The 27,227-nt window shown below is 40.7% G+C and overlaps 1 protein-coding gene across 1 annotated transcript in view; it reads right to left on the bottom strand.

Moving 5' to 3' along the window:
- Positions 1–2,580: 2,580 nt before the first annotated feature.
- The window catches only part of slu7 (SLU7 homolog, splicing factor), a 47,070-nt gene continuing 22,423 nt past the window's right edge, over positions 2,581–27,227 (bottom strand). Inside the window, exons 9-17 of the mRNA XM_080201683.1 lie at positions 25,308–25,436; positions 22,466–22,563; positions 17,804–17,871; positions 17,571–17,710; positions 14,415–14,576; positions 11,142–11,246; positions 10,001–10,084; positions 8,844–8,957; positions 2,581–3,225 (exon numbers count right to left, since the gene is read on the bottom strand). Coding sequence (XP_080057809.1) covers positions 3,046–3,225; positions 8,844–8,957; positions 10,001–10,084; positions 11,142–11,246; positions 14,415–14,576; positions 17,571–17,710; positions 17,804–17,871; positions 22,466–22,563; positions 25,308–25,436 — 1,080 coding nt within the window. The 3' untranslated portion in view covers positions 2,581–3,045. The remainder of the gene's footprint in view (positions 3,226–8,843; positions 8,958–10,000; positions 10,085–11,141; positions 11,247–14,414; positions 14,577–17,570; positions 17,711–17,803; positions 17,872–22,465; positions 22,564–25,307; positions 25,437–27,227) is intronic.

The following is a 27,227-nucleotide window of genomic DNA, read 5'->3' as shown; positions in this document are numbered from 1 at the left end:
ATGGAGACTCACTCAACCAGATGTTTCCCCAAATTTCTTCAAGATTATAATTGGTTTTGAAGAACATGCATGTCAATCTCAGACTGGAAAACAAATTCGGATACTGTAACTGCTTTTGTGGTGGTGGGTTTTATGTTAAATTGATCCACAAGATAAAGGGTATTTCTCAGCACCTAAACATGAAAATAGAATTTCAAAGCTTTAGTTATTTCTAAAATTTAACTGTCTTCTGGATGACAAAAGTCTTTTATTTTGAAGTTTATGGAATGGTTTTAAGAATTTATTAACCTTTATTTTTTCCAAACTAATGACAAATTTTAAAAGCTCCATTGAGTGCAATCTAGCGGCCTGGTTAGCTACGGGTGCAAATCCCACTAAATCTCATGAGTGGACAAACGCGTGATGTGCTCTAGAGATTTCAATTTGGGACCTCTTCCTCCCCGCCCACTCTCTGGTGATGTAACTAGGATCATGCCCAGAAAGGGTGTGAACCAGATTTCCATATATTTTAATAAATTTACATCTAATACTGGGCTTGATGGCATAATGTCAGCCCATGATGTTTCTACAGAGCTACTCTTTCTTTGCTTTCTTGTAGCCAAAGTAGCTTGTATGGACAAGAAAGAGCACAGCTTAAATGTTTGAACAAATGGAGCTGGAACTCATACCATGATTCATAATGCGGAACAATTGCTCAGAGGAAGTTTACATTGTGAACGTACCTACACCGTATAGAATGCAGCAGCTCAAGAAAGCAGCTCAGCACCAACTTCTCAAGGGCAATGAGGGATGAGCAGCAAATGCTGGCTTTTTCAGCACTAATGGCACACACTTTTCAGGGTCAGTTAGCTCAGTTGGCTAGACGACTGGTTCATGACGTGGAGCAACATCAACAGCACTGGTTCAATTCCTGTACCGGCTGAGGTTATCCATGAAGGCCCCACAACCTTGTCCCTTGCCTGAGATGTGGTGACCCTCAGATTAAATCACTGCTAGTCAGCTTTCCCTCAAAAGGGGAGAGCAGCCTTGGGGACCATGGCAACTTGCACATGGCTGGCCCTCTGGCAATGGTAACCCAATGGATCTTGAAAGTGGGGGATTCAGTAATGTCAAGGAAAGATGGTTATAGATCTCCTCTTGTTGGAGGTTGTAGGGGGATTTTTACAGTAATTTCATTGCAATGTTAATGTAGGCCTACTTGTGACACACACAAATAAACTTAGGTATTCACTGCCTGGCACTTATGTGGCATGGATATCATTTGCAATTTATCAGCCAAGCCTGAATATCATCCAGGTTTTGCTGCAATGTGGACAGGGGCTACTTCAGTATCTGATCTGTGAATAATGCTGACCATTGTGCAATCATCCGTGAGCAACCCCGCATTGTTTTTATTAATTCATGGGATGTGGACATCATTGGCTGGGCCTGCATTTGCTGCCCATCTCTAATTGCTCTTGAACTGAGTGGCTTGCTAGGCCATATCAGAGAGCACTTAAGAGTAGGCCAGAGCAGGTAAAGATGGCAGATTTCCTTCTCTAAAGAACAGTAGTGAATCAGATGGATTTTTATGATAATCAACAATGGTTTCATGGTCATTAGACTTTTAATCCCAGATTTGTTTTTCACAGAATTCAAATTTCACCACCTGCATCTCTAGAGTATTATCTAGGTTTCTGGATTACTAGTCCAATGAAAATATCACTAAGCCACCACCTGTCCTTCTGACAATCTGATCACTTATGAAGCAGCTGAAAAAATGGTTGGGCCTGGGCTACTACCCTGATGCACTCCTGCAACACTGTCCCAAGAATGAGGTGAAGTGAACGCCAAAAACCACATGCAACTTCGTTTGTGCTGGATATGACACCAATCAGTGGAGAGATTTCCCCAATTTCCGGTGACTTCAGTTTTGTTAGGGCTTCTTGAGGCCATAACTAGGTCAATCATCATCTGGATAATCATTCTCACCTCTGGCGTTGAGCTCTTTTTGTCAGGAGTCAGGAGATGTATGGCCCTGGCAGAACTCAATCTGAGCTTCAATGAGTAATTATTGTTGAGTAAGTGCTAGGGGCACAGTTAGTTCTGGGGCACAAATCTACAATGCTATTGTCAGAATACTGACAGGGCACATAGCTTTTGTGATATTCAGTACATACAGCCCTTGCTGGATATCACGTGGAGTGAATCGAATTGGTTGAAATTGGTGATGTTGGGGACTTCAAAAGACCCAGATGGATTATTCACTCAACACTTCTAACTGACAGGGGTTGCAAATGCTTTAGCCTTGTCTCTTGCATGTGAATGTTGGGCTCCCCTATCATGGAGGAAGGGGATATTTGCAGAGTCTCCTCCTTCAGTTAGCTGTTTAATTGTCCACCATCATTTATAACGATAGAGCTTCAATCTGATCTGTTGGTTATGAGATTGCTTAACTCTGTCACATGCAAGTAGCCTGTGTTGCAGCTTCACCAGGTTGACACCTCATATTTAGGTATGCCTGGTGCTGCTGCTGGCATGCTCTCCTGCATTCTTCACTGAACCAAGGTGGAGGAAAAGATAAATTGCACACTTTCTGGAAACAGTCATATTTGTAATTGTATGGTCAGAGTGTTTATGGGAAAACAAGAGTTGACTCGGTATTTGCCAAATTACCAAAACATATTTCTAAATTGGTGCCAGCCATTCAGCTCATACCAACTGTCTGTAGAATTGAATGTAACGTATGTTTAAATCAATTCAATTTACTTGGAGAACAGAATGCACTGTACACTGTCAAGACTTAAAATAAGAAATCTTTACATAGTACAAAACTTTTTGTCTAACCAAAGCAAAATGCACAAGAGCTAAACACTGCAAAGTTTCTCCAGAAGGTCACTGGCCAAACAGCATTTGCAAAAGGAGATGTTGAATTCATCACACATATTAAAAAATGAAAATGGAATTTTACTTTGACAGCAGATCTGAGAAATCAAGCTTTGTAGAATTGGTGTTCAGGAATTCTTGAAAAGTTCAATTCTTTGATCTTGAAAGAAATCATATAAATTATTGCCCAAGGAAAGAAGCCATAGGATCTTCAGGTCTTTGTCGTTTCATTCTGTATGCCTCCATTTCTTCTTCAGTAGGTTCCTTTGCTTCATAAAGGCTGTTATACCCTCGTTTACGTTCATCAATTTGCAAAATTTGTTCAACTTGCTTCAAACGAGCTTCTTCAGCAACCAGGGCCTAAGCATATCAAAATAAAGTATTATGCAGCAGCGATAACACAACAACAATCTCAAAAGCTCAATATTAATTTCCAAAAGATGCAAAACAGACCAACAAAGTTGCACACCAATCATACTAATATGGCTTAGGTCTAAGGCCTGCACGATCATTAACGGTGGGTAAAAGAATGTATTTAATACTCAGTTTGCCTGAAAATTTCTTATGCTCTTCAATGTGTGTGCATTTTTAAAAAATCTTAATGCTCCAGTTGTGTGCAAGCATGTTTAATAACAATTAACTTTAATATCCAGAAGTTACATTATTTTAAATTAGAGTTGCTCAGAAGAGTGAACTGACTGACCAGAAAGAGGTAAATACAAAAGTTAAGCAATTCAAAATGAAACCGTCTGGGAATAGTGTCCTTGCAGGCACCATCACCAGGAAATAATTTCCCAATGGGAGCAGGTAATTGGTGAATAAGTCCTGATGGATATTTCTAAACTATATTAAAGTGTATTAATATATTATTAATAGTTAATATCTTAATATATTAAATCCAACAGGGCTGGATGGCGTCTAATAGTAGGAGTATTGCAGGTAAAACAGATGAGTTAAGGGGATGATTAACATGTGGAATTGTGATATAGAATCTTCAGGCGAGACAAAGGAGGGGATAAAAGAGGAGGCATGGCATTATTAGTTACGGAGTCAGTTACTGCAGCAAAGAAAGGTGATTTCTTGGATGGGACATCAAATGAAGCTTTGTGGGTAGAGCTTAGGAATAAAAAAGAGGCAGTCACATTGCTGGGTGTTTATTATAAACCCCCAGATAGTCAGCAGTAAATTGAGGAGCAAATGCGTGCACAAGTTGCAGAGGTGTGTAAAAATAATAATAGGGTAATTATAGTAGTTGGTTTCAATTTATCCAACATTAACAGGGATAGACAATGTTAAGGGCTTAGATGGAGTGGATTTCTTGATGTGTACAGGAAAACATTTTAATTCAATATGTAGAGGGTCTAACAAGGAACTGACTGGACCTTATTTTGGGAAATGAAGCCAGACAGGTAGTTAAGGTGGTGGTGGGGAGCATCTTATTGATAATGATCACAACATTGTCCATAACAAGCTTAAATTGTACAAAGAAATAAACAAGTTGCAAAAAAAAAAATTCTGGACTGGGGGGGATGAATGGATTTTAGTAAAATAAGGCAGGATTAGGTCAAGGTAGACTAGGAATAGCTACTAGTGGGGAAATCTACAGAACGGCGGTAGGAGGCATTCAAAAAGGAAATGGGGAGGTTACAAGCCCAGCATGTTTCCTCTAGGGATAGTAATAAGTGCAGAGAACCATGGATGTCCAGAGATATTCAGGCAACAGTGAGATAGAAAAGGAAGGTGTTCAGCCAGTACAAGGGGAGCAGATTAGCAGAAGATTAGAAAGTGCAGGGTGGAGCTTAAGAAAGCAATTAGGAAAGCAAAGACAGGATATGAGAAAGCTCTGGCTGGTAAAAGTAGGGAAAATCCCAAGATATTCTAGTAGTATATTAATGGGAAGAAGACAACCAGGGCCCATTAGGGACCAAGGAGGCAATCAGCGAGTGGAGCCAGAAGATATCGGTAGAATGTTAAATGAATATTTCCCATCCGTCTTCACCCAAGAGAATGATGATAATGGTATGAAACACAGAGACTGAGAGGTTCTTGAGCAAATTGACTTGGGGAAGGACAAGGTATTGGAGGTGTTGGCAGGTTTAAAAGTGGATAAATCTTCAGGTCTGGATATATTGGGCTCGAATTTACCATTTTCATTCTAAGTGCTGAATCTGAGCGTAATGCAGATCTGACTTAGAAATCTGCTTTTAGGAGTCCCCATACACACACAGCCTGAATCACGCAGTGGGCATGGCTTAGAGTGCCTTAAATGATTGGAGCTCTGAACTGCGCATGTGCACTTAGAAAAAAATTCAAAAAAGCACACCCGTGTCAGATTGCTCCTAGGCTGCAGAAAGTGGAGAAAGCGAAAAATGGGAGTGATGGCCCCCAAACACATCGCTGTCCCCCTTATCAACGGCCCCCTCTCCTGCTACCCAGACTGATCACCACCCCCTACCCCCTCTCCACACCGATCGCCCACAGAGTGGCAGCAGACCCCCTTGCCCGCCCCCCTCCCCCCCACTACCCAGACTGATCACCACCTCCTGCCCCCTCTCCACACCGATCGCCCACAGAGTGGCAGCAGACCCCCTTGCCACCTGCTACCCAGACTGATCACCCCCCCTGCCCCCTCTCCACACTGATCGCCCACAGAGTGGCAGCAGACCCCCTTGCCACCCCCCCCCCCGAGATCCATCTGCTCCCCTCCCCACCAGAGATCCTTCTGCCCAACACCCCCCCACACCAGAGATAATCTTACCCGCCTCCCTCCTCCCCCCACTCAGAGAATGATTTGGCCTCACACCCCTCCCACTCCCCAGAAGAACATCTGACCCTCCTCCTCCCCACCGGACAACAATCAGCCCTCCCCACCCCCCCAACACCAGACAACGATCGACTGTTCCCACCTCCACCACCAGATATACATCTGACCCGCCTCCTCCTCTTCCACCCCTGCCCCAACTAGGCAACGATCGGATCTCACTCCCCTCCCCTGCCAACCAGACAATGATCTGACCGCCTCCCTTCTCCCTGCAACCACCGATCTGAGTCAGAAAGCCATTCGAAGTTCTGAACATACTTTTTAGCAGCTGGAGCCCGATTCTGACTTTTATTCAGCAGGTTCATTTTGGCACGATTCCGGATTGATGAACACGATGGTAAAGGGGGAAATGCTGTTGGGCAGGCAGTTCATTAATTCAATTTAAATGCATGCAAATACATTTAAACTGCCGTTGCGCCCGTTTTGGGCACGAAGTGGATCACCGCCATTCCCGGGTTTCGGTCAAATGGCAATCTGCGCGGACACGAGCGCAGATCACGATAACGGCCTCACACCCAACTTTACCACGTTTTCGTGCCTGGACACAATGGTAAAATCGGGCCCATTGTGTCCCAGGCTGCTGTGAGAGGCAAGGGAAGCAGATAAGTAGCAGATGGAATTTTACCTTGAAAAGTGAGAGGTGATACACTTTGGAAGGAGTAATTTGACAAGGAAATATTCAATAAACAGCATGACGCTAGGAAATTCTATGGAACAAAGGGACCGTGGCAAGTTTGTCCATAGTCCTCTCAAAGCACGTTAGTCAGGTGGTGAATAGGGCAGATGGGATACTATCAGTCAAGGTACAGATTTTAAAAGCAGGGAAGTTATGTTGGAGTTGTACAGAACTTTGGTGAGGCCACAGCTGGAGCGTTGTGTGCAGTTCTGGTTGCCACATTATAGGAAGGATGTGATTGCACTGCAGAGGGTGCAAAGGAGATTCACCAGGATGCTGCCTGGGGTGGAATGTTAAAGTTACTAAGGATGGGCATGAGTTGTTTTTGTTAGATCAGAGAAGACTGAGGGTTAACCTAATCTATGTGTACAAGATTATGAAGGCATCCTTTAAAAAGTACCCGGATAAGCAGTTGGCAGATCATAATATTCAAGATTATGGGACAAATGCCGGTAAATGGGGTTAGGTGGGAGGTCAGGTGTTTCTTGCGTGTCAGTGCAGACTCAATGGGCCAAAGGGCCTCTTCTGTACTGTATGATTCTATGATAGGAATTATATTCAATAATTGTAGATTTTCAGAACGCAATCCTTTTTAAAGGAAGAATGCAAAACAAATTTTGCCTGGTTATTGACAAACGCAAGTACAGTGACAATGTTATTAATTCTATGTTTAGTAAAACATGTTATTGAGACTTAAAAGCACTTGACAATTAGTCTGGAAACAAATCAATCCGATCGACACTAATTCTGGTTCATCTCACAGAGAAACACTGACAGGATTGCCACCGTAAATATTTCCAGATGAATTATAAACATGCCAGGGACTAGAGTCATCAAGGTTTGCAGCAAGGAAACAAAACAGGTCCTTTGGCCCAACTTGTCCATGCTGCCCCTTTTTAAAATCCCTAAACTAGTCCTAATTGCCCACATTTGGCTCATATCCTTCTGTATCCATCTTACCCATGTAACTGTCTAAATGCTTTTTAAAAGACAAAATTGTACCCGCCTCTACTACTACCTCTGTTCCAGACACTCACCACTCTGAAATGATTGCCGCTCAGAACGCTTTTGTATCTCTCCCCTCTCACTTTAAATCTATGCCCTTTAGTTTTAGACTCCCCAATTTTGGGGAAAGATGTTGACTATCTAGCTGATTTATGCCCCTCATTACAATGGTTACAGTATCTCTAAATCGTACTTCTCCTATAACAGCATTGTTTGTATCGACATCTCTTAGAATGCCACTGACTTTATTAAATATTTTGAAGTAATTTTTAAAATGTGAACACTGACATTACATTTATAATATGTATTTATACGATTTTATTTTGTGAATAGTGTTATATTTTCCTGCTACTTTTGGTTTCTGAATAATCAGAGAATTTAAAAGAATATTAAGAAACAGTAAGCTAAAGATGAAGAATATTTGCTCTTGCAGAACATGAAATTGCCTAAGGGAAAACGTATCTTGTAGAAAGTTACTGATTCATGTAGAATCAATTACATATCATCAATTACACGTATTCTCAGTAGACATTAGAATCTCCTACACGACATACTCCAATAGTTATCAGCACAGTCAGCTTTTGTTGCCTATTCTAAAGCCACAAAATTGATCTGATATATTAATAGCCAAGTTATGTCTAAACCATTCCTTGCACCTTCATTCAAAAGCATTTTATAATGGCATAATTGAATAAAATAAACATTAATCAAAAGCATGAGGCATTGAAGTCATATATTCTTCTAGGTTAAAAATATTACATTAAGATGTTTCAGTAAAACAGGATTAGCCAATGAAAGAAATATTAGGAGGGACAGAGTACAAGTTATTTTTGTCCATCAAAGCATCGTGTTTGCTCGCTGTAATGTATGATACCATAATAACTCATTTCCATTTTCACAGCAAATGAAATATAGCAATAAATCTGTACTTCAATAACTGAAGTAACAATATTTACTAGAAACATTTATGCCACATGCATCATTAGTATTAAGCTAGAAATAAAATTTTGTAGAATCACTTTTTTCTTATAGCAAGGCTAGCCTATTTTGAATTATTTGTGAACAGTAAAATACTCTAATTGCTCAGAATTTTGATCTATATCAAATATATTCTATATGGTATAAAATTTGTCATGCACAGATGTAATTAATGTACGAGTGCCTGCACAGCATTGTGCACATGTTTCGATACATCATTTTAATGGCTGATTTGCACCATTAAAGTTTAATCCTAAATATGAGTTTTGAAATCATGACAAATAATCAACCTGTGACTATATCATTAAAAAGTTTAATGCTTTGAATTCACGCCTTCAGTTTAGTTACATTTATATTGATCTATATGTTTACACAATTATGGGAAAGAAAATAAATATCATTTTGGTAGAAACCAGAGTTAATAAACAATGAATTAATTGTAGGAATTTATCAAAGCAGGTTTACTTGGACAGGTAATAAATAAATTCGCTGACTCACCTTTTTCAGTTTTTCTTTCTTTTTTGCTTCTTCATCTTCACTGTCTGAGCTATGACTTTTCCTCTCTTTTTTCTTCTTTTTCTTCTTGCCTTCTTTAAGCTTTTCTTTATGTATCTATAACCAAGCATTAAACTAGTGTTACAAGTTATTAGTCAAAGCAAATGCTTCTTGAAGCTCACATGTTGGAAAGTAAATCATTTCAACACAGTCATACTTCATACCACAAACTCAACTCCTGACTTTATCCCTTTTTTAACCTCAAGAATCACACACCACGTATGTTTCAGCTGGCAAATCTGGGTTTCTCCCTCTACGACTGTGGGTCAAATTGTACTCCTGTTTGTTGCAAGCTTGTCAAATGTCAGTTCTTTGATTATGACCTAATCAGGGCTGCTAAAGATTAAATGCTATCTAGGACAATAAAATCACGTAAATGTTTGTATTCAGAGGAGTGGATGTCTTTGCACATGAATCACTAGATGTATTATTCTTAATCACCAGGTTGATTCCTCAGTTTGAGGGTTGTTGAACCATTGCCCATGCTAGATTGTGATATCTCTGAGGCAGACCTCAAGCTTATCTCAGCCAGAATGGGGATTGAACTCTACTACTGTTGACATGATTCTGAATCACATCCTAACCATCTAGCTAATTGAGCTAATCCCACCTGCCTAGACACCAGCATCTAATATATCAGAAAGCTCTGCAAGTGGCCAAATTATTGTCGTTCTTAGAAAATGTGATTTGCACCTGACAGCAAGAAAAATAAAATCATGAATATTCAGGATGGAAGCTGCATCTTTGAAGAGAGAAACAGAAATAACGTCTTAGGTTAATGACCTTTAAGATGAATTGCAAAATGTCGGTTTTGGCTCTTTTTAATCAGAAAAGAGGCAGTGTGTTTTAATTAAAATCGCAATTGTCTCATAAAAATATATGCAGGAGCCCACTCACTACAAAATCCCCATTACTTCAACAGAGCATTGGAAGTCACAAACAAGTTCTTGAGTCAGTAACAAGTGTAAAAAGCGAGGGAAAATGATTCAGAAATTTAGGTACTGACAGCTTCATGCCATCATTTAAGAAAATAAAGTTCCAAGTGATGTTATAGTTTTTCATGATGTTTGTACAGAATATCATGTAAAAATGATACTTACCTCCACTAAAGTCTTTGGTATGCTCTCGTATGCTTCCTGGTTAGAATCTGGGATCTCACTTAGACAGTCTGATTTCTCCTCCACCTACATTGAGAAAAACATGGGCAATGTTACAATGTAAATAGGAATCTAGTATTCTTTATGCCTTTCAACAACTTATCTATAATTTAAAAAAAAAATGCTGCTGGAAATATACAGCAGTCCATCAGTATCTGGTAAGATTAAACACAAGTTAACCTTTCATGCGTAAACCATTCAACAGAACTGGGATCTACTATTAATTTTAAATTTAAGACAATGCTATCACTAAAGTCATGGTGCTTATTTACTGTAGGTATTTTTGGCTTTTGTGCTTCAGGCTGATCTTCTAACCTTCTATGTACCAAGAAACGAACAGACCTCCATCTTGGTTTACTTCAGTAACTGGTTTCAGTAGGTCACCTTGCTAGATCACATCAGTAGTGGGGTTAGTCACTGAATATATCACGTTCAACTCCATTCACAACTCTACACAGCATTCGGATCTAGGATTACATCTAGGTTGATAATCATCTCAAACCAGAGTAAGTTCAACCAGCTCCTATTCACTTAATAGCATCAAGCACCAATACTCTCATTTACCATCATTAACTGGCTCAGTCACATTAAGGTTGCAAAAACAGGGTGGATGGTGGTTACCTTGCAATGAGTGTTGGTGTTTGCTAACCTGTTGAAGCTTCTCCATGACTTACAGAAGTGTAATGGAATATTCACCAAGATGGGTAATCCCTTCCTCTTTTTCACATTCCCCGTGCTATTTCTTTGCTCTCCCTCCTTCCGGGGTTTAACCAGTGGAAGTAGAACGTCTCCGGCCCTGAAACTGCTTATTTTCCTATCCTCTAAACTATAGTAAACATTTACACAGTGCTCCACTTAGAAATCCTTCAACATAACTACTGCAAATAAAATGCTCAAGATTAAAACTTAAATCCTATGGGAGGAGTTAATGCACGGTTAAAGTAAACCAAATAGCTTACAGAATTTAATAATCATGAATAATACCAAATATATGCACATGATTCAACATGGGCTGCTGAAAATGAGGGAATCTTACAAGTTTAATAATAACATAAGGGCCGTTTTGAAGTATTGCAGTACTTACAGCAATCTGCTTTCCTGCTTCTCCTGTACAATAGGAAGTTTTGATAAATGAGTGACAGCACTTGTACCCCCATCTCCCTTCTTTCCAGTAGGAGCCCCAAACGGACTGTAAAGTAACACACAAGTAAAACATGAATTGGAAATCAGTACTCTAAAAATTAGCATTACAAATTGAAAACTCATTAGCATCAGAATCACAAATTTACTGAGACTTGTTCAAAACTATTTAGGAATGTAACAAGGTACGATATTAGTAAAGAAAAGTTCAAAGATTGAGAGTCTCCCCCAAGTAACAGGTAATTCCTTAAATAAATGTCCAACTTATCCCGAGAAGATTCCCCATCACACTGCACATGGGCATGCAGTTTTTTAGTATTTACCAACTTCCCATAATGGCCAAGATGTGACAGTGATTTCCTCATGGTTGCAACATCAACAATTTTACTGAAACAAGATAACACAATTGATTTGAAATGGTGGTAATACATACCTGACTGACACTAAAAGATACAGAGCAAACAAAGAAAAATACAGTGGATTCTGGAAATCAGAAAATGCTGGAAATACTAAAAAGGTTTGGCAACATCTCTGGAGGAAGAAAGGGAGTTAACAAATTACAGGTTGATGATTTTTCTTCAGAACTGGGAAAGATTTAGACATGTAACAGGCTTTAAGGAAGCAAAGTGGGGAGGGGTGAACAGAAGTGAAGGCCTGTGATGGGATGGAAGACAAAGTAGATTAAATGACAAAATGGTTATTGTTGCAAGGAGTGGTAAAGGGATAAGTAAAGAAACAAAAGATGCGTCTAGAGGAGCTGTGACCGGCAACATTACGAGCAGCTCCAAAAGCAAGCCAAAGAGGGAACTTGAATAAATAGATCCGTCACCAGTTGGAGAAAGGAAACAAGATGGGGCAAGAGTTACAGTCTGAAATTAATGATTTCAACGTTGAGTGTGGAAGGATGTGAAGCTCCTAACTGAAAGATGAGGTGTTGTTCCTCAAACTTGTGCTGAGCTTCATTAGAACACTAAGAGGCAGAGGCCAGAAAGCCAGAGTAGGAGCAAGAGAGAGAAGTAAAATGACAGGTTCAGGGTCAGCTTGCAGTCTGAACGGAGATGTTCTGTAAAGTGGTTATCCAGTCTGCATCTGGTCTCCCCCGTGTACAACGGACTGCATTTGTAAGCAGAGAATATAGCATACTGAATTGAATGTACAACATACAAATTGCTATTTTGCCTGGAAGGAGAGTTAGAGCATTGGGTGAGGAAAAAAATAATCAGGTAAAAGAGTAAATGTGGCTCTTCCATTGCTTGTGCTCCAGGATGCCATGGGAAGAAGAGGGGGTGTTGGAGGTGATTGAGGAATGGATCAGGTCACAAAGGGACCAATACTTGTGGAATGCTGAAAGAGAAGAGGGGAATATGTGTTTGTCGGTGGCATCACACTGGAGGCAGCAGAAATGGCAGACAATGATCCAGTAAATATGAAGGTTGGAAAGATGGAAGTTAAGGACACTCTTGAGGATGTGGGACAGCAAAATATCAAGATCATGATTCTGGGAGGAAGGGGAGGGAGTGAGTGGGGAGGTGCGGGAAATGGGACAGAAATGGACATGGGCCCTGTTGACATTGAAGAGGAAAAGACATATCAGAAGTGTTAATTCAAGGACTGGAATTTTGAGTTAATGCCCCATCTACACAAATACTTTATTTCAACAATAATGTGCAAACGCTTATTTAAGGCACACAACTGACAACAGGGAGAGAAAGAAACCTCTCACCCTTGGCTGAGAGACAGGGATTGGCCCATCAAGTTGGCTCTCAAAAGCTGCCAGCTTAACTAAAACCCCACCTTGCCCCCTGGTATGGAATCTCAAATTCAGAAACGAACTGGAAAATTGGTGCTGCCTTCCCCCCCACAAAACGCAAAAGTCCATTCTGATCTTGAGGTGAAAACCGCTTTGGGACAGTACCTCATTGTCTCAATGCTATAACGGTTGGTCTGTTTGGTATTCCACCTAAATGCCCAGCGTCAACCTTTGCTCAATGCTCTCATCTCCAAGTCAAAAAATTATGGCTTCAACCCCATCTCCCAGATAGTTCACTGTAGTATTGAGGGAAACGCTGTTGGCTCAGCACACTGGCCTCTTGGATAAATGTTAAACTGAGACCATATCTACTTTTTTCAGGTGAATGTCACAGATTCCACAGCACTATTCAAAGAAAAGTAAAGGTGTCCTGGCCAACATTTATACCACAATCACCATGTAAACTCACCACTGAGTTTAATGCTGCAACTTTATAAGACCCTTGTCAGACCCCACTTGGAGTACTGTGCGCAGTTCTGGTCGCCTCACTATGGGAAGGATGTGGAAGCTATTGAGAGGGTGCAGAGGAGATTTACAAGGATGTTGCCTGGATTGGGAGGCATGCCTTATGAAGATAGGTTAAGGGAGCTAGGTCTCTTCTCCCTGGAGAGACGAAGGTTGAGAGGCAACCTGATAGAGGTTTATAAATTGTTGACAGGAATAGATAGGGTGGATTCTCAGAGGCTATTTCCCAGGGCTGAAATGGTCGTTATGAGAGGACACGGGTTTAAGGTGCTGGGAAGCAAGTACAGAGGAGATGTTAGGGGTAGGTTTTTCACTTAGAGGGTGGTGAGTGAGTGGATGGAATCGGCTGCCGTCGGTGGTGGTAGAGGCGAACTTGCTGGGGTCTTTTAAAAGACTTCTGGATGAGCGTATGGGATCTAATGGGATTGGGAGTTACAGATAGTTCTATGGCTTGGTAGGTATAGATGTGATCGGCGCAACTTGTGGGCCGAAGGGCCTGTTTGTGCTGCAGTGTTCTATGTTCTAAAGAGATTATCTGGTCCTTTATCTCACTGCTTTTTGTGGGACCTTGCTGTGTACAAACTGCCTGTCAAGTATTTAAAAAATGTGGTGATGTCCTGAGGTTTTGAAAGATCCAACATAAATGCAAGTTCTTCTTCCTAATTCACAATCTAAGTAATCTTAAGTATTACATTGTTTTATCAAGTCCAGAAGCCCCAGGAAGTAGTTCCAGGTAACTAGGAGACAAGGATAAGATTATGTTGAGAGAACACTTCTGAGAACGTGAGACAGCAAAATATCAAGATGAGATGAGAAGGCTAGAGGGGTGTTGAATTGATGGCTGAATACAAATTCCAATGAACTAATAAATGGAAATCATAGTTCTTACGCTTTGAAAGATTGAAGTATGTGAAGTTCTTTGATCAAAGCTCCGTCACTTACCATGTGATTACCAATCAGGACATCCTCTTCGTACTTGGATCGTATGACTGCTTTCTCCTGACCCTTTAAGACAGCACCATGCCTCGAATATTCCACATAATCCTCTGTCTGCGCTAGCAGCAGCTCACGTGGTGGCACATTTAGATGCTCCTGTCCTCCATACTGCAAAAAGAAAGTGATTTTATTAAACATCAGCACCTAGTGCAAAATTCAAACAGGACAGCTGATCACTGCTCCAAAAAAAAATTAATCAGATCATCATACAGTTCTCACATACATCATATTCTATGCAGGTCAAACATGTACAGGTTCCCCCACTTCAGAACGAACACTGGGTCTGAATTCACTGCAACAACAATATTAGTGTCCAATGGCCAATCCACCATTTGTGAATTTGCACCAAATATACTGGCAGAGAACTGATCAGAATGTGCCACAGGAAATCAGAGCCATTGTGGTCAATGGCCAAAGGCCAAAGGAAAAAGCCAATGCAATGTTACACTACTCAGACCCAAAATGTTTAGAAAGGGTTTAAAGGTCAAACTGATGGACTGAACCAAACACAAATTTAAATCAGAGAGCGGATTCTCCATAAGGTCTATATTTACATCTATCTGGTTAGTCCTTTGGATGATTCCTGCTACAATAGCTACCCTGAAACCTCAAGACTTTTAGCCTTCAGTTGCACAAGTAATCTGTAAGTCCTGTACTATCTTTAACTTCCCAGTTGGATTATAATAAGTAATTGGACACACTGCAGTCACCAAGGACCAAATTCATAATGCCTAGAATTGACAATCCAAATTATACTAAAAGATCTAAATAGCTGTTTAAGTCTAGGAATTGGTACATACAGATTATGCATACAGATACATACAACTCTGTTATTTTGCACTTTACACTCAAGTGACCCGAGATTCTATTAGATCTGCAACGCTGAATACAGAACTGATGTTAGGGAACAATGATAGCCAGATGAATGTGTTTAAATATGAGTCTATGGAAAAGCATCAACAACAAAATAAGTAAACAATGACCTGGAGCGAGTGCGATTAAATCCAAAAGTACATAAACGACCACAACTTTTCACTTTTCTATTCTGCTCCAATGTTCATGTTCAGTTTAAAATAGTCTCAATTCAAGGAAATACTTGGGATTCTGGCTGGATTCAATAATACCATAACAGAAATTTAAGAATTCATTGCTACATGGCAATTTTACCAAATTTGCTGTTCAAAAATTAAATGAGGAATAAGAAATTTTTAAGGAATGGATTTCGGCTTTGAATATAGTGCATTCTAAACAAAGAGCTTCTATTGTCAGATTAGATTTCAATTGCATAAGCTAATCTTTATATATTAAAGATGACTAACTTTTGTGTCTATTATAATTAATCACAATTAATTTAACGTGATGAAACATTTGGGCATAGTTAAGATTCTCTCTCTCTTTCTGTCACATATTTCAGCATGCAGCAATCCAGCACTTTTTCTCAGTCAACTCTTAAGATTGTAATGAAATGAAAAACCCTGAGGTAAACAAAGGACTTCTTTTAGGTTTGACCCTTAACTCCAACAACTGCATTTCCTCAAACCTGATACCTGTTGGGAGTGGAGAAGTCATTTTTGGAAAGAAAATCATTATTCGATTGATGGTTGCTCCGGCTCTGCGCTATACTCAATAAACAGCTTTGGATTTAAAACAATCTTACTAACTACCGACATTGTTTTAAATATAATAAAATTTACACACAATATAATTTGTACTGAAATGACCAGTTCAGCAAGAAATGCATTTAAAAATACAGCACAAATTGGGAGAAGGATAAGGCCATATGGCCCTAAGAGCCTGCTTTGCTATTCTGATAGTGGCCTCAACTCCACATTCCACCTACCCCAATAACCTTTGACTCCTTTGTTAGTCAAGGATCCACCTCAGCCCTAAAAAATATTCATTGACCGTGCCTCCACTACATTCCAGGGAAGTGTTCCAAAGACTCATGACCTTTAGAGAAAATAATATCTTCTCATCTCTGCCTTAAACTGGGAGACCTCTTATTTTCGGTCAGCCAGATTTGAGGCACTGTGTCCATACAAGTTCTTCAAGGCAATCAACAGTAAAGTGGCTATTCCTTTTGCATTCACAAAGATATATAGGTTGGACTTTGAATAAAAAGTGGATAAAGACTCCATGCACATGAGCTATTCCAACATTACACACCCAGCACAATGTTCCCTACAGAATTAATGGTGATGTTGTAACTTCTAGCAGAAGCACAAAAAAGCTGTATATCCAATGAGCCAGCCACTTTGCCCTTGTAATTAATATCCTAAAATTAAATCCTAGCTGTGTAAGTCTAACTGTTCACTTATAATGGTCATTCCATGCTGTTTTTAACTTATTATTGATCCTGTTAATTAAAATAGTTGTACTGAATGTCCCAAGCCTTGTAACAAACTTGGATTTTTTTTGATAATGATTAGTTAATTACTGTATTAAATTAATTAATTTGACACACTGAAGCATCAGGGCACTTACTGATACCTGTTTCCCCATTACTGTCTAATGAGAGAGACTTGCTCATGAAGTTTGGTTTGAGTTATTTAAATTAATTTCATAACATTATACAGTGAGTTTTAAGGCAATAATTAATATGCTCTTGTGGTTTACTCCACCTTCTGGAGCAGCTTTCAGGAAATGTTTGATTCGGTCAGCTTGGAACTTTGTGATTCTATACTTCATTTTGAAACAGAAACGGGCTTTCCCAAAAAGAAATGCAACAAAGAACTTGAAGTAACGGAGGTATCTGATAATATGTTCATGATTCCATTTTTTTTCCTTTAATGCAACAACTCTACCAGGCACACACCAAAGATGAGTGCTTTAGGTTGGTTTGAAATTATTGCCCCCTCATAGTTGCAACTGAAACCACTCTGGGAAACTCCATGCTGGTGACACCATGTCTTATCCATGCAAGAAAGGAGATTCAACCCAAAAATCTCCATGTTGATCAGGAAACCAATGACTTAAAAAAAATCAAAAGAGCCACTACATTTTCTACAAAATTTGAACAAAAAGATGTTCAGCCTAGTTTGTAACCTTTAAAGGTGCAACTTTCATGATGCTATTTGGTCTAGAACTTATTTTTCATTGTACCTTTTCTAATATGCTTCCTTTCTGCTGTTTCTCAAACTCTTCTTTCTTAACCTTGAACGACTGGTGAAGGACTTCAAGTTTCGTAGGATCAGCTTGGAGATGAACTTCTGAACCCTTCTCATAAGCCTCCCAAGCAAACACTATTAGGAGAAAAAAATGTTACTGCAACTGTCTCACAATTACAAGTTAGAAGAAATAAAGCCTTGAAATATTTCAAATGTTACAGGACTTACACTGGGTTTGTGCCATTCTGACTGTGTCACCTGTATAACGTACAAAGTTATCTCCTGCGTAGCCAACTCTAAAATAAAATATGCAAGAAAGTAAATATGGATAATACCTTAGTTTTGTGCCATCACTAAAGAAAAAAGAGTTTCCATTTAGAGGAATCCTTTTACAGTATCAGGAAATCTCGAAATCTTTCACTGCCAATAAAATAAGTTTGAGGTATAGTCACTGTTTCAATGAAGACATATGAAGCACTAATTAGCATTAAATTAAAAACCATACTATATTCATTATAAGAACATAAGAAATAGGAGCAGGAGTAGGCCACCTAGCCCTTCGAGCCTGCCCCGCCATTCAATAAGATCATGGCTGATCTGAAGTGGATCAGTTCCACTTTCCCGCTTTCTCCCCATAACCCTTAATTCCCTTGTCTGTCAAAAACCTATCTACCTGTGACTTAAATATATTTAGCGAGGTAGCCTCCACCACTTCAACAGCCAGAGAATTCCAGAGATTCACCACCCTTTGAGTGAAGAAGTTCCTCCTCAACTCCGTTCTAAACTGCCCCCCTCTTATCTTGAGGCTGTGCCCTCTAGTCCTGCTATCCTTTCTAAGTGGGGAGAATCTCTCTACCTCTACCCTATCCATCCCTTTCATTATCTTATACGTCTCTATAAGATCCCTCCTCATCCTTCTAAACTCCAACGAGTACAGACCCAGTCTATTTAGTCTCTCTTCATAGTCCAAAGCCCTCATCTCCGGTATCAGCCTAGTGAACCTCCTCTGCACTCCCTCCAAGGCCAATATATCCTTGCGCAAGTGTGGCGACCAAAACTGCACACAGTACTCCAGTTGTGGCCTCACCAGTGCCCTGTACAATTGTAGCAAGACCTCCCTGCTTTTATATTCTATCCCCCTCGCTATAAAGGCCAGCATTCCGTTCGCCTTCTTGATCACCTGCTGCATCTGCAGACTGGGTTTTAGTGACTCATGCACAAGGACCCCCAGGTCCCTCTGCACCGTAGCATGCTGCAGCTTTTCGCCCTTTAACTAATAATCCCTCCTACTACTATTTCTGCCAAAGTGGATAACCTCACACTCATTGTTAAACAGCATGGCCATTCAGTTATTATTTGATCCCATTTTGCGAATACAAATTGATAAAATGAAAACAATAAATGCAGAACTTTTATTGCAGATCTATTGGCATATTTTCAACACAGAGATTCTGAACCGTAATGTTTAACATCTCTATGCACCCTATCAATCAAGTTTCAATGTTTGTAAGCAAAAGTGGCCTCCAAGCATCTATCATCTTCATTCAAGGGTGTCCCTTGACAATATCATCCTACGACATTGCACATAGTTCAACATACAAACTGTTAATACATAACTTTTACATTTCCTCCACCTCTAATCAACTCCTTTAATGGATATCAGCCTGCTTCTCTGATGACCAGTCTTGCCTCAGTGGAGTACAGTCTACTCCATTAAAAAATTAGAAAGATTTGAATAGCAGCACCCACCTGCATCCTTGCCACAAACCACCTCCTGCAGAGGCCCTTCATCCAAGCTTCTATCACCTCCAGACTCAACTATTCCACTGCTCTGCTTGTCAGCTACCATCCTCCATAAAGATTAGCTCATCCAGGTCGCAGCTACTGCCATCCTAACCTGCACTCGCCTATCTGTGATCACCAATCTACAATAGGTTCTGGCACCCAACATCTCCTATTTAAAATTCACATCATTTATTTAAAACTCTGTACAATTCACCCCTCACCAAGTGTAATCTCCTCAAGTTCTACAAAGCTCTTTACTACATAAAGATTCTCCTTTAAAATTATGGGTGGAATTCAAAGTTCTGAGTGTCGAATTTGCGGGAAAACAAGTAATTCGTGCTTTTTTTTCCACTGGGAGTTCACACTAAAATCTCCCACACTCTGTGCACTGCAGAGGCCGCCAATATGAATCTCATTAGATTCCTGCCCAGGAGGCTGAAACCACCGGGCCTCTGTGTATGTGCAGTGGCCCCGAACTGTCAGTCTCCTGTTAGCTGGTCAGCTCAAGACCCCTGCAGCCTCTCCCCTTCCCCACCAACCCTCAGCACAGCTCGATTGCAGTCCCTCGACCATTCCTGCCCCCGTCCCAGACTGGACGGCTCCTATCTCCAGCCCCCTTTCCGCCCCAGTATCAATCCCGCCCCCCCCCCCCCCCCCCCCCCCACCAGACTGTCTCTCTCTCTCTGTCCACCCAGCCCACCCCGATCGCTGGCCTCGCTCCCGCCCCCATCTATCCCAATACAGAGTGGCAGTGGGACACCTCCCATCCCCACCGATTGCCCCTGCAGGCAATTTGCCCCTTGGGCAGTGTTGGGGACACAGGCCAGAGTGCCCATGCCCAGGGGTCACCTCCCACCACCCCCCGTCTGCCTACCCCCTTGGGGGAGGCCTCAATTGCCCCACCTTCACTCCAGCGGGGTTATGCTGCTAGCTCCCTGAAAGTGGGGGCCTATTATAAACCCTGCTAGAATGAAATACTCTGGCAGGGTGGGAGAGGCTAACAGGGCTGGAGAATTCAGTCTTGGGCTTCTTAATAGCATTTAAGTGATTTGTAAAATATAATTTAAACGTTAGCTCTGCCTCCCTGCCGATTTCTGACGCGATGCAGATTCTCCCAGCCTGTTGTGCTACAAAATTAGCACAGCGGGAGAGAATCACCCCCTATATCTTTGACCAAGCTTCTACACCTCCCCCCTCAACTCAATGCCAACTTCATTTGATTACTCTTTTGTAAAGTGCCTTGGAACCTTTTTTTAAGTTAAGGATGTATTATAAACGCAAGCTGCTGTTACCTGGAAAAAAATCAAACTGGCAAGTAATGTTCATTTCATCTCCCTGCACAAATCATTGAATCATTTGACGTAGTGCCTTTTGGAATCAGATCTCTTTGTACAATGATTCTGGTGCATACTGAAGGATTATAAAGTGGATATAAAAGGCTCTCAGTTAATTACCTTCTACTTACAAATAACAAAGTTTCAACTGAACTGTGGTGAACAGGACAAGAAAGCCATATCCCCAAATCTTTCTATAGAACATATATTAAAGATAATTTTTTTTTTAGGAAAAGGGATGAATTTTGTGATTGACTGAATTTCTTTGTGGTTCCAGTGCAACTAGAGGCATTGAGAGAGTTAATTAAGGGGTGCAGTTGCATACTGACTATGTTCCTGGATTATAATCCAGAGATTTAGATTACTGATCCAGAGACACGAGGTAAATTTAAATGCAATGAATGAAATAATTCTGGCACAAAAAAAAGCTAGCATCGGTAATGGTGACCACAGAACTACCTGCCTGCTTAAAAACCCCAAATGGTCAGTGTACCTGAACAGACCTGGAATGTGCCAGCTAGGGGATTTTCACAGTAACTTTATTGCAATGTTAATGTAAGCCGACTTGTAACACTAATAAATAAACTTAGAAAATTTAGGGAAGGTAATCTGCCACCTTCACCCAGTCTGGCCCAAATATGACTTGGACCAACAGCAATGTGATTGACTTTTAACTGCCCAATGAAATGGCCTCGCAAGCACCTGAGTGCTTTAGGGATGAACAATAGATGTTGCTTTTGTGGCACTTGTATCCCACGAACAAAAATAAAATTAGACTGGCATTTTTGACAAACTTAAAAGATGCAAACAATTTCTTTCATAAAATACAAGTGTGAAGCGGACAATAAAAAAGGAACACTGATGTTTGCATGAATTTTAAGTTACAAAATTTATCGCAACTGCTGGATTTCAGGATTGTACTTTCAGCAATTCTGAGATCCCTCTATCCACCTGCACTGAAACATTCCTGACAATCTTTCATTTTAAAATCAGCTGAAGACAACCTAGGTTTAAGACCCAGTCATTATTCCTTTGTTAGTTATCTGAACACAGTACAACATATTTGCCTCATGATAAAAAATATACCCTTTCATTGATAATTCTAACCACATCTGTGCTATTGTGACTACACATCTAAATAAGTCTTCACTTAAAGTTGTGGTTGTGCCCCTGACAATCATGACTTCAGGTAACACAAACTTTAATTCAATCACAGGTTCCCGTAGAAATCAATATTAAAGCCAGAATTGGATTCCTTTGGATATTTCTCACCCAGACAAAAGTACGCGTTAATAGTACTGTAATTTAAAAAAAATCTTCTGTTTAGTGATATATTTTTGAAAAAATTTCAGGTAGGGATGCACCTCAGTACAATACTTTTAACCAGGCTCCATCTAGTGGTAGAGGTTGGTTGGTGCCGGTAGCAGCTAAAGTCCTGACAATATGCACCAAACAACTTCTGCCACTAGATGGAGGCCAGAACTTCAGAAGCAAAGCCAAGGTCGAAGCCAAAAGTCAAGGGTCACTGAAGAACAGGACCTGAGGACTAGGAAGAAGAGGATGGGAGCTGGCAAATCCAGCAGCATGAGGAAAAAGGCCTGAGCGCAAGAGTGGAGGCAGGAAAAGTCAGGTGAACAGACAGGCTACAGCAGGCGAAGTCTGTACTATATGGTATTAAACTGAAACTGACAATGTTAAACATATACTGTACAATTTTATTAATGGCATTAAAGTGAACTAATGTTAAGGGAATCAATGTCCAATGACTTACTCATCTGGGTTTCTGCCAGTGTTGGAGTAAGGATTCTCTCTCATGGCTCTCGTTTTTGGATCATAGTATGCTGAATTTGGATCCAAGTTCCTGAGGTACTGAGAAAAGCAAAAAAATACATATTTACACAATGAGAAGTTTTAATTTTTCATACATTTTAGTTTGCAAGTTTGAATGAATGGGGCAGCCAGCCAGCTACAAACTGGTAATACGTTCATCTAAGTAGAAGCATAGCATCCCTACAGTGCAGGAGGAGGCCTTTGGCCCAACATGTCTGCAATAACCACAATCTCATCCAGGCCTTAACCTCATGTATTTACCCTAGCTAGTCCCCCTGACACTAAGGGGCAACTTAGCATGGCCAATCCACCTAACCTGCACATTTTTAGACTGTGGGAGGAAACCAGAGTACCCAGAGGAAACCCATGCAGACACGGGGAGGAAGTGCAAACTCCACACAGACAGTGACCCAAGCTAGGAATCGAACGCAGGTCCCTGGCGCTGTGAGATAGCAGTGCTAACCACTGTGCCTTGGAAAGATACGGGAGGGATATTCTTATTTGAGTGGTTTTGTAAAATCTTCGTGCCCCAGAAGTTGGTGATTTCAATCAATTCTATACGCATTATGTTCACCCTGACCTGTCAGCGCATCACCAGTAGTAATTTCAAAGATTAACTAAACTTCCAGAGTCTACCTAATTATTAGTATCATATTTTCTTTTCAACCTGTGGGCTGTCATGGGAATTTTCAGTTCCCTTGTCAACTTACTCATTTTTACTTTAGGAGAAAATAAAGCACTTGGCCACACTTTTGACATTTAGCCAGGACACATTAGTTCCTCAGAAATTGGTCTGTTCCGATTAATGATTTCATTGTTTGAGATTGCATGGGGTGGCCCTGGAGTGGGCGGTGGGGAAGAAAGGGTGGGGGATGTAAAATCAAGCAAAGTATGGGCTCCACTAACTGTAAATCCATCACTGTTGTTGGCACAATATCAGAGCTCATAGGAAAATAATAAGCATCCACACACTAACACAATTTGCCTCGTGTCTGTATGTGATAAGAGTACATTTTCTGTATGATATCAAGTCACATTGTCCACGTGCCTAACACGAGACTCTCAAAACAAGTGCTCTACTTCGAGCTTCAACAGGGCCAGCGAGCTCTAGGTGGGCAGAGGAAACACTTCAAGGACACCCTCAAGTCTCCTTGAAAAAGGCCACTGACACCTGGGAGTCCCAGGCCCAAGACCGTCTGAAGTGGAGGAAAAGCATTCGGGAAGAGGGTATCATCAAGATTCATCAGCAAGAGCAAGCTGAAGCCAAGTGTCGACAGCAAAAAGAGCACGTAGCAAGCTGGGCACCCCATCCACCCACTCCGCCAACCATTGTCTGCACCAGCTGTGACACAGACTGTCGGTCATGCACTAGGCTCCTCAATCACTTGAGAACTCATTTTTAGTTGTTCATCCATTCATGTGCATCACTAATTAGATGACAATGCATATGGCTACCTTAACAGAGGGACTCTGAGGGACTGGTGGAGCAAGGTAGGCCACAAGTTCAACTGCGCAATAAGGTGGTATTGTGATTAGCACGGCTGCCTCACAGCACCACAGACTCCAGTTCAATTCCCAGCTTGGGTCACTGTCTGTGTGGAGTGTGCATATTCTCACTGTGTCTACGTGGGTTTCCTCCAGGCGCTTCGGTTTCCTTCCACAGTCCAAAGATGTGCAGGTTAGGTTCATTGCCCATGCTAAGTTGATCCTAGTTTCGGGGGGGGAATCAGCAGGGTTATGGGGATAGGGTAGGATTGTTGTTGATGCAGGCTCGATGGGCCAAATGGCCTCCTTCTGTACCGTAGGGATTCTATAATTCTATGACCTGGAATTATGTGGAGGTAGTTGACCTGGCTCAGGGGTACAGTTAAGGTCAAAAGGATGCCTTCTTCTTTCCCACCTGCATCGTCAGTACACTATATTGGCTATATTGTGGTCAATCTTAACTTTGGAGAAGGGAAATAAAGCTATTATTGAAATTCCCTGCTATAACTAGGGCTGTAAGGATGTTTTAGTTAAATAGTTTCAAATCACTCCTACTGAGACCCATGTTTAACAAATAACCACTTGAAGACTGTCTGCATCGGTAGAACTGCACCCCACAATAATCTACCACAGAACAGGATTTACCACAGAACAGTCTGACCTGTGTTCAAAATACTAAAATCGTCATTATGTAACTCATGCACTATAGGAAATGCCAAGAATCAAAGAAAACATTGTCAACATTATTATTTACAGTACAAAATAGAATTGTAATCTTGCTACTGTTTTTGTTCTGATACAAAATGCAAATGCAATTCTCAAAGGGATAATTTACATTTTTAATGATGGCTTTAAGACTACTTTATTGGACGATTTAGCAGATTTTGCTTTGAATAGCGCAAACGGTACTTTTTAATGCTGTTGGAACACAAATTATCTTAGACAGCTTGCAAGGACCTCCTAATGGCAAGATGGAAAATATCATTTGTTGGAACCAGAAAAGCCATTCTATTGGCTACTGAACATATGTTTTGCGAAGAAACAGAAAAGAGGGCCAAAAATACTTAGAAGGATATGTAAACACTTCCAAATTTAATACATGATTAAGTTAACAGCTGCCATCCAATCAGATAGTAAACGTCTTCATGTCCCAAAAATTTCAAAATCTATGTTTTGGAAACATAAGCACGATGCAGCAATTTTATCCGAAGTACTATCACCAACAGTAAAATGTAACTGAACAGCAAAGCGTCAAAAAAAATTGTGCTTAAATCTAAATATGAAGAATACTTCCATACTTTTGCAATATCCTCACGGATACGGAGATTTCTGACTGTAATTCTTCGCTTGGAATCAAAGTTCTGTCCAGGCATATCAATGTCATCAGCATACTTATCTTCATCCTCATCTTCACTGTTGTCCTTCTCCTGAAACATAATGACAATTATAAAGCTCAGTTATGTGCTATACAACTGCAAAACAGAAGTTCTCCTCTCACGCTATAACCAATCTACGATTCCATCTGTGACAAAAGCTTTATTTATAAAGAGCAGAACACTCCTTTATCCAAACACTGGTATCATAGATTATTTACTGAGAATTTATTTATTTAGCAAATACAAATCCCCAAAGCCAAAAGACAGCCTCTCCATTTGCTGAGTTTAAGATGACTGGTCTGACACTTAATCTGTGGAGGGGATGCTCATCAGAAATGTGCGGCATTGTTTGTGCCTCTCCCACAAGGGCTTAAAGAGTTTGTACCAAGGCTACATGAGTTGAGGTTAGCTGGCTGCACATGGGCCTCGGCTTATCCCGAAACTATTTAGCATGATCAACCTTCATCGAGCTATAAAGAATGGATTTGTCTTCGAACAAGATTCAACATCTGAATATAAAATTGTTAATCTTTCTTCAATATAAATGCTATAATCAATGAAGCATGCTTTTCTCATCGTACTGTGACTACGTGAATAGAACAGTACAGCGCAGGAACGAACCCTTCGGCCCACCAACCCTGTGCCTATACAGATGTCTCTCTAATCTAATATTTTCTTGCCTCTGCGTGGTCCATATCCCTCCATTCCATGCCTATTCATGTTTCTATCCAGATGCCTCTTGAACGTTGTTACAGAATCTGTTTCCTTTGGCAACATGTTCTAGGCATTCACCACCCTCTGTGTGAAAAACTTGCCCCTTATATGCCTTTTAAACTTTCCCCCTCTCACTTTCAACCTATGCTGAGTAATTGATCCTTTGACTATCCACTCTATCCAAGCCTGTCATAATCTTGTAAACCTCAATCAGGTTCCCTTCTCATCTTCTGATACTCCAATGAAAACAATCCAAGTTTGTTCACTCTTTCTTCACAGACCATTTCCTCCAAATCAGGCAACATCCTGGTAAATTTCTTTTGCATCTCTTCCAACGCACAAACGTCCTTCCAGTATTGTGGCAACCAGAATTGTACACAATTCTCCAAATGCGGCCTTACCAAAGTCTTATACAGCTGCAACATGATTTTCCAATTCCTATACTGAATGCCCCGACCAATGAAGGCCAGTGTGCCATACGCTTTCTTGACCACCTTGCCTATCTGAGTTGCCACCTTCAGGGAACTGTGGATCTGCATGCCTCAATCCCTCTGTATGCTAATATTTCTAAGGGCTCTACCATTTACTGTATATTTACTTCTGCAGCAGACCTTCCAAATGCTATCATCTCACATTTGTCCGGGTTAAATTCCACCTGCCATCTTTTGGCCCAGGTCTCCAGGTGATTTATATCCTGCTATATGCTCTGACAATCCTCCTCAGTATCTACTACTCCCCCAATTAATAGAGGCCCCAGCACTAGTCCTTGTCAACACTGGTGTCACAGACTTCCAGTTAGAAAAGTACCCTTTCACTGCTACTCTCTGCTTTCTATGCCCCAGCCAGTTTTTGTATTTATCTTACCAGCTCACCTTGGATCCCATATGACTTCACCTTGGGTATCAACCTGCCATGAAGAACCTTATTATAGGCTTTACTAAAGTCCAACTGCCCTGCCCAAGTCAATTTTTCTTGTCACTGCCTCAAAGAAGTCAATCAAATTTGACAGACACAACTGCCCCTTCATAAAACCATGCTGCTTATCATTAATAAGCCTATTCTCTTCCAGATGTGAGCACATCTGTCCCTAAGAATCTTCTCCAATAATTTCCCCACCACTGATGCAAG

The sequence above is a fragment of the Carcharhinus amblyrhynchos genome, chromosome 13, assembly GCF_965287045.1.
Source record: "Carcharhinus amblyrhynchos chromosome 13, sCarAmb.v2.hapA, whole genome shotgun sequence".
Classification (NCBI taxonomy): Eukaryota; Metazoa; Chordata; class Chondrichthyes; order Carcharhiniformes; family Carcharhinidae; genus Carcharhinus; species Carcharhinus amblyrhynchos.
Note: the sequence above shows the minus strand (reverse complement) of the source record. Positions and strands in the feature narration are given on the sequence as shown.